At 36.5% G+C, this 10,794-nt stretch overlaps 1 protein-coding gene across 2 annotated transcripts in view; it reads left to right on the forward strand.

Moving 5' to 3' along the window:
• LOC107689194 (amyloid beta A4 precursor protein-binding family B member 3-like) overlaps positions 1 to 10,794 on the forward strand; it is a 28,217-nt gene that overhangs the window by 11,461 nt on the left and 5,962 nt on the right. Inside the window, exons 2-7 of one of the 2 annotated variants that reach the window (XM_016487123.1) lie at positions 2,476 to 2,663; positions 2,801 to 2,871; positions 5,592 to 5,643; positions 7,282 to 7,428; positions 7,784 to 7,911; positions 8,864 to 8,869. In XM_016487123.1, coding sequence (XP_016342609.1) covers positions 2,476 to 2,663; positions 2,801 to 2,871; positions 5,592 to 5,643; positions 7,282 to 7,428; positions 7,784 to 7,911; positions 8,864 to 8,869 — 592 coding nt within the window. The remainder of the gene's footprint in view (positions 1 to 2,475; positions 2,664 to 2,800; positions 2,872 to 5,591; positions 5,644 to 7,281; positions 7,429 to 7,783; positions 7,912 to 8,863; positions 8,870 to 10,794) is intronic. The other variant, XM_016487124.1, reaches the window with a different exon arrangement.

The following is a 10,794-nucleotide window of genomic DNA, read 5'->3' on the forward strand; positions in this document are numbered from 1 at the left end:
AGCCTTTTTAAGGTCTGAGAAGATTCATGCCTCTCAGGATGGGCTTGTCCAATGAGAAAGGCTGAAATTCCAAGAGGGAGGTTGGAAATACTGGGAGTTGTATGACCCTTTGTCTGAGAGCATGGTAATTTGCATATGGAACTGGGTGCTGATGCAAAATTACTAAAGATTCTTAGAACACTAATACATTGCCTATGTACCAACATATAATATACACTCTTGTTTAGATCATCAGAAGACAAATTCAAAGAGACCAAACATGGTATCGGTGGGGTTATATTAACTAGTGATTTATCATAACACACACACAAAACAGTATACAATTCAAAAGACAATATACAAGAACAGTAATGGTATACACAATGTCCAGAGAAGATGCATGTTCATTCACAGAAAGGTTTTTCTATGAATTAATTAGAGCAGAGTCCATTTTTATGGGCATTGTGTGTCTTTCCTAATTGTAGAGAGACTTGAGTAAGAGTTGATTCGCTCTACATACTTTTAGGTCGTAAACGTGTATCTGATCTGGCTGAGTGGTCCTGGCTGCCATGGTAACCAGGGGCTTGGGGTCATTCCCAGACATGCTGGCACCCAGTATTTTATTGGGTGAGGGGTCTGTGATTATTTGTTAATCTAATGAATAATTGATTTGTTTAATCTAATGAACAAATGTGTGTCTGATTGGTCCAAATGCTACAAGTGTATAGAATACACATCTATCACAATAGTTTCCTCAAAAAATTAACAATTAAAATGTAAGTCTTTTTAAAGGGGTCATATGATGCGATTTCAATTTTTCCTTTCTCTTCATCATATGACCCGTTTAAGGCAGCACATGAACATTCACATGCACATGAAACTCTCTGTCTTTCTGTCTCGCTGTGTGAATGTCAGAGGCAACTCTTATACTCGTGCCCAAGCAATCTCGTGTCACTACTGACCCAGTTCTAGTACTGCACATACACATTTACAGTGTTGTTTTCTCCCCAAACATCCCCCCCACCCCAGCCTTCTGCACTGTGTTATTTGTGAGAACGGACAGGGCTCTCCAGATGCAACGTGTTAAATGATTCTCTCAGGCTAGAGATAAATTCAGGCAAATATAATTCAGCAGACACAGCTGCTCTTTCCTGCTTTCTGTTCTGCCAGTAGCCCTATGCCTATCTATGTCTGAAGCACTAAATCATCAGGAGACCTGACAGGATGACTTTGACACGCATAAAAGCTGTAAAAGCTTAAACAAGGAAAAACTGGCCAATTGGTTGTAAGCTAAACTATCTTACCATAATTAAGTGAAAAAAAAAATCTAAAAGATTTAAAATGACATTAAAAAAAAATCTAAAAGATTTAAAATGACATTAAATGTACTTTAATGTCAGCATTGTAAAATGTATGTTTTTTTTGTTTTTTTTTGGAAGTAAGAAAGATAAATTATACAATTTACTAATAATGAACTATATAATTACAGTTTAAATCCCAAAGGTCCCTGTGTGGCTTTACTTCATTATTTTTATGTTACCCTGAGAATGGTTTGTCTTTGTGTGTATGGCACTGTGCACCATCTATATATGAGTTTTGGCCACAGTTTATGAACTGTGTGGATGAACTCTACAATCTCAACTCTACTCTCTAAGAATATACAGGCAACAGAATTCTGTCTGATAATTTCTAAAGCATTCACAAATGTGAATTTCTGCATACCACAACTGATGAAAAGATGGATTTTAAAATTACAGTCACTGCTGGAAAGTTTTTAAATATGCAAAAGATGTAGGAAAAGCAAAGAATTTGCGGGATCTAGAGGATTTTTCTGAAGAATAGTGGGCAGTTTCACAGTTCAGAATAAACTAGGGACTCATAAACAACCATCACAAAGCAAAAATCTAGAAAACAACACAAAGTATTAAGAATCAAGTGTATGTAAACTTTTGAACAGGGTCATTTTTATAAAATCAGCTATTAGTTTGTTTTCTGGACTATACAGTATGTAAACACCTTTTATGTAAAATATCTTATTCAGGCCAGTACTAAATAAAAAATAACACATATTTTGTATGATCCCTCTTATTTTGGTAAAATAATTAACATTTAGCAGATTCTGCAATTTTTGACCACAACTGTATGAAATGTCTGTGTGAAAGAGACAGGGTGAATGAAGATAATGGAAATGAACATTAGTCCAGCCCCTCTTTTTAATAAGAGAGAGCTGCTTTTAGTTTTGACCTCATTTTAGGCTGTGTGTCATGTGGGCAGATTAGGGCCTGGTCTGTCTCTCATGAGTAGATCTGAGCCCAGTGACCTCACTGAATCTCAGTGTGTGTGTGAAGGCTGCTGGCTCTGTGTTACTTGGTGGGAATTGTAATATGGCACGTTTACAAGAATCTGTGTGTGCCACCCTCAAGTTAGCATGCATGTGAAATGCTAATAACATATTATTAAGATGCAGATTAATCCAGAAATCCGATCTCTGTGCAGATAACATCTGGAATGATCAGAGTCTGGAGCTGGACTCAGATCTGCCTCCAGGATGGCGCACTATACGTGACAGCACTGGCACCTATTACTGGCACGTGCCCACGGGCACAACACAGTGGCAGCACCCCTCCTACAGTGCAGAGGAGGAACAAAACGCCATTAACGGCATCACTGCCAGCCAGATCAAGGTGAGATACTCTGATCTGTGTGTGTGTGTGTGTGTGTGTGTGTGTGTGTGTGTGTCAGATATCGACTGTGTGTGTGTTTATGTAGTTTTGTGTCATTTTTGTCAGCTGTCACATCCCTATAATCTTGATTTTCTCAGACTGCACCAGATGGCAGGCGGGAATCAAGAGGCAGACTGAGTGAAAACCCTCTGCCATCTCTGAGCGAAAGGTGAGGTAATCACACCTGCGCTGATGACTGTACTGCTGAGGACAAGAGTTAGAAATATTCCAGGTTCAATAGATCGGAATGTTGTTCCACTTATTATACAGCATCTTGACTTTTGAGTTAAAATATTTTATTATGTGAGAACAGAGAGACTGTAGAGTGCTTCAACAGACATCTTTTATTTTATTTTATTCAAAAAAATCTCAACAATATCAATAACCAATGAGATGAGATATCAATGATTATTAATTCATTTTTAGGGCTAGATTTACAAAACAGAACAGAGCACAAATTCTTAAAAACACTGATGGGAGTGAAAAGTTCTACTGACAATGCGCAAATTAAAGATGCTGCCAGATCATTTCTATAATCATCAACACAATCTACCAAGAGAAGTGCAAATTAGTTACTATTAGTAATTTAGTTATTAGTTTACAAACAACACAGGATAAAAATGGGTTAAGACATGCTTTTTTATTTGTTAAATAATGGGGCAAATACAAGTAAACTGAATACCGCAAACCTTACTAAATCACTATTGCAAGTCAAAATTATGACGTATTATGTTGAAACTGACTTTTTTTTTTTTTATCTCATAATTATGACTTAGTATGCCATTATAACAGCTTTCAAAGTCATAATTTAGCTGCTTTTTTGTCATAATTTAAACTTGGTATGTCATCATTTAAACTTTTAAAATCATAATTATGACTTAGTATGTCAAAATAATAACTTTTAAAGTCATAATTTTGACTCATTCATTTGTCTTAATTTATACATACCAAATTATGATTGTTTTTGTTCGTACATGGTAGAAATGAGCTTCCATAATATTAAATGGAGAGCAATTTTTACTTAAATCGCTTCTTTCTTGTGAGAAAAAAGACCCCAGTAATTAACCATATTATATGTTAACAGTCTCATTCATGTCCATTTTTGTCTGCTAAGGAAATTGAGGAGAAACATCTGAGGTGAAGTTGACAAAGTAGAAAAATGGAAGTATGAAAAAGAAACCTCTAAGCTATGCAGTTTTCTTCTGCTTAGTTGCACAGTGCAATGGTCAGTTTTTAACCACATCATCTTATGTTTGACCAATCAGAATTAAGTTTTCCAGAATGCAGTGTAATAAACAGTTTCCACGTATTTAATGAAAGTCATAAGGGACATGTCTTCAAAGTTCTTTTTATACTACTGAATAGTTTGTTAAAATGTGTCAACAGCCACAAAATAATTTGGTAAAAATGTGTCTCCTACTAATTTGTTGCAATGCTGGGTGTAGTAACACATTACCCATGGACTGTGTCAGTTTGCATCCTTGATGTAAATTAAACTCTGGCACAGCTTAGCAGCCAGACACACACACACAAGCTTAGCCAAATTCTCCTTCTGGTGCTGGAAATGAAAAAAAAAATCTGTTTCCCCTTTTGTTTAATCCTTTAATGAAGCAAGAAGACATTTATTTGAACAAACACATTCTTATACCTGAAGGTGGTATTACACACCTGGAGTTCTGTGAACAGATGTCGTCTCCACTGGCTGCTAGTGGAAATGACGAAAGCGGCCCTGCTTTAGACAGCCAGTCAGGTGTGGCCTGTACAACTGTAAGATGGAGAGTAAAACAGGCCGTTTTGCCTTTGGCTAACCTCCAAACACTCTGATATCAGGTCATGAGGCCCCAGTCACACTAATGCTCGAACAAAAGCGAGCACTCACCTGGGGAATTGAAAACATTGAGAAGAGATTTCCCTCACTTTGTGGTGCTAAACATGGTCTTTGCCAGTAAAGGACAAAATACTGTGTACACACATTCATTTAACGGGCTGGAACGTGCCCTTATTAAGTGTCAGGTTTGTCATTGACTGACCTTTCTTCTGAATTTGTTCGGAGAGCTGAGATTGGCTGCTGCTAAGTTGTTTGGGAATTGTTGACAGCTACAAGGAATGCAATTACCTTCACTTATTTTGTCAGCACCTTCAGGCAGCATAACACGGCAGAGGGCAACATTAGATTCTGGCACATTAGGTTTCTGTCCTCAGTATATGTTAAAGTGCACTGTTTGTGTACTTGAGCAGAATAAAAATGAATCATTTATTTTTCATTTAATATTCAGTTAAATGACTTATTCAGCTAATTAGTTTTTCAGTTTAATGTATTATTTAGTTTTAATAAATTATTTTTTTGTCTGTTTGTTTCCCATGAGACAAAGAAAGTGTGTCTTCCATGCTTTGAGAATAAATCAACGATATCAATAACTGTAATCAGAACTACAGTTCTTTAAACTAACTTTTAAAATAATATTCTGTTTTTTTATTATTTTATTTTATTTTATTATTTTATTTTAGAGACAAATACCCAGTCTAGGGCTTTTCATTTTATAGCTCTATACTATATAATTTTCCTCTACAAGACCACTATTTATTATAGGAAGGAAGTATACACAAAATGCTGTGACTTGTTCATAAGAATCTATGCAAAAAGCTGAGAGTGATAATTATAGGAGATGTTTCTTGTTTGCAGGACAAACTACCCCAGCAGTCTGAATATAGCCTTTTCTAGAGCATAAATTAAAGTGCTTTCAATAGAACACCAAACAGAAAAATAACCACGTGTTCAGCATCTCAGGACTTAATTTGTATTCCTATTTATATTTTTTTTGCTCAAATGAGCACAGTATTTAATTATGAGTCATTATCATAATGATGTGCTCTCTTGCTCTGCTTCAGGCCCTCCTGGCAGGAAGAGTATTTCTGTGCCAACGTGGATCCAGACTCCAAGGTAGAATCTTGCTGTGTGCTGCCCTAATACTGTTCAACATGTAAAATGTATTACTGTTTTCTCTGCTATTAGTCACTGTGCCCCACACATATCACACCGAAAAGAAATGCAGAGCACATCCTGAGGTAACCACTGAGGGTGAAAGGTCAGAGTTGGAAAGGAGCATCAATCAGGGCATGTTTAGTGATGCAGTAGGGTGTATATGTGCATACGTGTTGGTGGAGTGTATATAGAAGGTGGGGGTGGAGGGCTACGACCTCTAAATGCACAAGAGATGCAATTTTAAGACACAGCTTTATTGAGTCTGTGTAAAATGATCCTAGTAGGCTGGGTCATAGATATATGCTCTGTACAAAACATTTCAACTTCCATCAGTCACCAGGCTGGTAAACGTTAACTTGCTGATTTGATTCCTAGGAGTGAGCTATGAACAATTATCAGTGTGCCTCTTGTTGTAATATGTGTACTGTGAGTCATATTTGATAAAAGCAACTGCTTTTGATCCTAGTAGGCTGGGTCATAGATATATGCTCTGTACAAAACATTTCAACTTCCATCAGTCACCAGGCTGGTAAACGTTAACTTGCTGATTTGATTCCTAGGAGTGAGCTATGAACAATTATCAGTGTGCCTCTTGTTGTAATATGTGTACTGTGAGTCATGTTTGATAAAAGCAACTGCTAAATGACTACTTGCTTACTAAGAAATATTTAGGTATGACAGTATGAAACATCTAAATGGATGTCCAGAATGTCAACATGAATTACAGGCCAAACGTATGCGACGCCACCCTTCTTATTAAAGAGTTTGGTATAGAAAGCTCTTTTCAATTTAGATTAACAAACAAAAACGTTCTATTAAATTTCTTATAGTTGTGAAATCGTATCTCACAATTTTGACAATATATGTCATAGCTGTGACTTTAAATATCACAACATGATTTCATTTCTTGTAACTGTAAGTTTATTTCTTGTAATTCATGACTAAATATCTCATCATTTTGACAATATATGTCATAGCTGTGACTTTAAATATCACAATGTGACAATATCACAATCATTTCTTGTAATTGTTTTTCTTGTAGTTGTGACTTCTTATCTCGCAATTGTGACATTATTTCTTGTAATTGCAACTTTATTTCTTGAAATTGTATAACTACATGTCATAATTGAAGCTTCATATTTTACAGTTGTGACTTTAAATATCACAATATGACTATTTCCTGTAATTTTGACTATTTCTTGTAATTGTGTGACTATATATTTCACAGCTGTGACTAAATATCACAATGACTACTACTTGGATTGTGTCTATTTTTTATAGTTGTGACTTTAGATCTTGCAATTGTGGCTATTTCTTGTAATTGCTCATTTATTTCTTATAACTATAACTTTATATTACAGTGTGACTTTATTTCTCACAGTTGCAACTGTATCTCTTACATTTGTAACTGTATCTCACAATGTAAATTTAAATCTCCCAATATACCTAATTGTGTACATGTTTTTATTTTTACTTATGTCTAGCCATAGAGTGGAAAGTCTTAGGGAGATTAATGGATTTATCAACAAGTGTCAACTTATTTTTGCCTTATATTGTATGAGTGCTGTTAGGAAAAACTCCGCCTTTGTCTTTCAGTGTTTTGCTGTGCGCTCACTGGGCTGGGTTGAGATCCCTGAGGAGGAACTGACCCCTGGCAAAACTAGTCTGGCGGTGAACAACTGCATCCAGCAGCTCTCTCATAGCAAAGCAGAGGGCCAGGACGCAGTGGGCGCCTGGGGAGAGGTTAGAACAGCCTGGGCTCATACACGTGACTTAGAATAGATGAGATGTGCTTAGCCGGGGCCCACCAGTATCCTTGGAGGTCCGCTGGATTAATTCAGACATGCGTAATAGCAGTACTAGTGTGCTAGCTCTGCAACAGCACAAGAAATTGTTATATACTGCTGAGTGTTGCTAGTATATATTTTGGTCTGTTACCCATTGTAAAGTTTCATAAGGTTTATGCACTATTTTACAATCCAGTTTGAATTATATTAAATTAGCTCAGCTTAGTACAGTTAGCTTAGCTCTTACAGAAGGTTATGGTAACTATTCAACGCATGTGTATATGTATGTGTGTGTGTGGTTGTGTGTTCAGGGTCAGGATATGATGATGGTCCTCAAGAAGGACACTCTCAGTCTAATGGACCCTGTGGACCTTAGCCTCATCCATTGTCAGCCCATAATCAACATCCGTGTATGGGGGGTGGGCTGCAACAATGGCAGGTAGGCAGACCTTTGTACTTGTTCTATTTCTGGGTCTAAAATTCCTCAGTTTTTCCCATTTTCAATGGTATCACAGATGAAATCTGGATTTCCGCAGAGACTCTGTTCACTACAGTTTAACAGAAAACGTATAAGCCTGGAAAATGACAAATGGCCAATAAATCCCTTCAATTCAGTTATATTTCTTCATTCAGTGACATGCAGTGACAGGTCTGTCAAAATGTAGAGCTTTTTTTACATTTATTTACAGCCAAAGTGAAGCCCAGTGTAGCTATTTTTAATTTAGTTGTGGCTTTCCTATAAAACACAGAGATACTGAAGGTGAATATTTGCAATCCAAGCTATAATACGACATGTTTTGCATGAAATGTGTTGCTTTTGTTTTTGATTTGTGTGTTGTTAAAAGCTGTAACTGGCTAGAGAGTAGAGTAGCTCCCCTTTGTGAAAAAGAAGTATACTTAATTGTATTGAATGTGAAAGTCCTGAAAGTGTATTTTTAAAAATAATGTACTTGCAGATAATATAATAATAATGAAATAAAGGGCCACTTAAAGGGATAGTCCATACAAAAATGTAAATTCTGACATCTTATACCCATCTAAACCTATTGAAGTCATACATATTGAAGTCAGTGGGAGACTAGTCACTAGCATTCTTCAAAATATCTTCTTTTGTATTCAGCAAAAGAAAGAAATTAATACAGGTTTGGAAAGACATGAGGGTGAGTAAATGATGACAGAATTTACATTTTTGGGTGTACTATCCCTTTAAGTAATTTATTTTAAAGTATATTATTTTCTTTAACAAGTACTCTTTTAAAAGTATGCTAAATGCACCTCTTTTTCACAATAGTCTTGAGCTTGCAAAAACGTTTCTCGCGTTTTTGCGTTATTTTAACTATTATTAACCTTTTTTTCCTTTTTCTTTTTTAAACCGCCACTTGTGAAAACAGAGACAGGTAATAACTGCACTTTTTTCAACTAGACCTAGAAAACATGTCTCGTGGTGTCTGGGTTCCATTGTGGTCAATGAAGTACAGTAGTGCTCCTTAGCCATGTTTTCTTTCATTCCTTTACCGTCATGCTTCATCTCAGATTGTGTAATTTGTACTAAATGCAAAAAATATCATAAAATACAATGTTTTTGCATTGACTGAAGTATCAGTCAATGATGCTGAAGTACTAAATGCAAAATATATCATAAAACAACAGTTTTTTAATTGACTGAAGTATTGCTTTGCTCTGCACGTTTCCAGAAAAGCCTTCCCCAGTGTTTAAACAAACAATAAATGCAGATGATTCTTCCATGATTAACCAATCAAAGCCTAATTTGAGGGATTTATTTAAATTGTTTGGACATTGGGGGTGGGTGGGGGGGTGGGTAACATCACTAGTTTGTAATGCAAACATCAGTAGAGCATGTTGGCATGTGCCAATGAGAGATAGTCTTTGCTAGATGAGAGACATTTAAACCTTATTTATATTGTGACAATGTGCTCAGATCCAAATCCCAAAGTAGACCCTTTCAGTCTAAATAGCTCCAGCGAAGTGTAAGTGTGGAACCCTGGACTTTTCATTACTGAGATCTGCATGGGCTGGTATAATAACGCTGTATTCACACAATGGTTTCCAACTCTCTCTTTACTGCCCAGACAAATTAATTTGTTATTCCATTTGACTTGCATGTTCTCTCTTAAAAATTGGGAGTAAACGAGTGCTGGATTTCACAAGCATTGGTATGCTGTGTGAGCTTGAGCCACAGGCCGTATGAAGCACCACTGCTCTATATTTCTCCAATGTAATATTCATGAATGAAATATTCTCTTTGATGGAGGCAGCATGCAGCATTAGCTGAAGAATCGGTAGGCCCACGTCACTGCGTTGCATTTTGGAAAATCATACTGTCCAGAAATGCCGATCGATCTGTATTTATAGAACACTGACATCTGATACTGGCGAGTACAGTCAGCTAAAAGAGACGTTCTATGGTTAATGTGAAGAGATTTAGTGAATAACAAGATAGGTTGAGAGATTAGAGATGGTTTAGCATCACTTTGTAAATACCCAGCTGGCCAAAGTCATTTCCAGCTTGCAGTGGTTTTTGTCCTATTTTATTTTAGCATTTTACTCTCAGAAGGGCTGCTCACTACTGTGGCCTTTCAGCATGCTTATGGCAAAGTCAAATGCAACTGAATCATCATGGTGCCACAATTATATTTTAAGTGTCAAAATAAGATTTTATTCTATTATACAGAATATGATATATACACTACTGTTTAAAAGTTTGAGGTTTGTTTAAATTTTTTTATTCAGAAAGTATGCATTAAAGGGGTCATATGATGCTGCTAAAAAGAACATTATTTTGTGTATTTGGTGTAATGAAATGTGTTTATGCGGTTTAAAGTTAAAGGGGTCATATGATGCGATTTCAAGTTTTCCTTTCTCTTTGGAGTGTTACAAGCTGATTGTGCATAGATAAGATCCCTGAAGTTGCAAAGACTAAAGTCTCAAAACCAAAGAGATATTCTTTATCAAAGTTAAGACTCTGCCACGCCCCCCTAAAACGGCTTGTTCTAACACGCCCCCACATATCTACCTCACTATGTGGAAATATTTGCATAATGCCACCCAAATGTGCAGGCAAAGAAAGAAGGCGTGGTTTCAGTAACCGCAGTTAGTGTTGATGCAGCCATGTCAGGGAGACGCTGTGTGTTTCTAGGCGAAAGCAAAAGCATTTTATTTGGCCTTCCGAAAGTAGATGCATTTAGAAATCTTTAAGATTACTTACAACAGCAATGCATTTTATGGATGACCGTTTCGTGAACCTAGGAGAGGAGGTAATTCTGACTTTGCTATGACATGTGTGTGTGTGTGTGTGTGTGTG

The sequence above is a fragment of the Sinocyclocheilus anshuiensis genome, unplaced genomic scaffold (assembly GCF_001515605.1).
Source record: "Sinocyclocheilus anshuiensis isolate Anshui unplaced genomic scaffold, SAMN03320099.WGS_v1.1 scaffold966, whole genome shotgun sequence".
NCBI lineage: Eukaryota > Metazoa > Chordata > Actinopteri > Cypriniformes > Cyprinidae > Sinocyclocheilus > Sinocyclocheilus anshuiensis.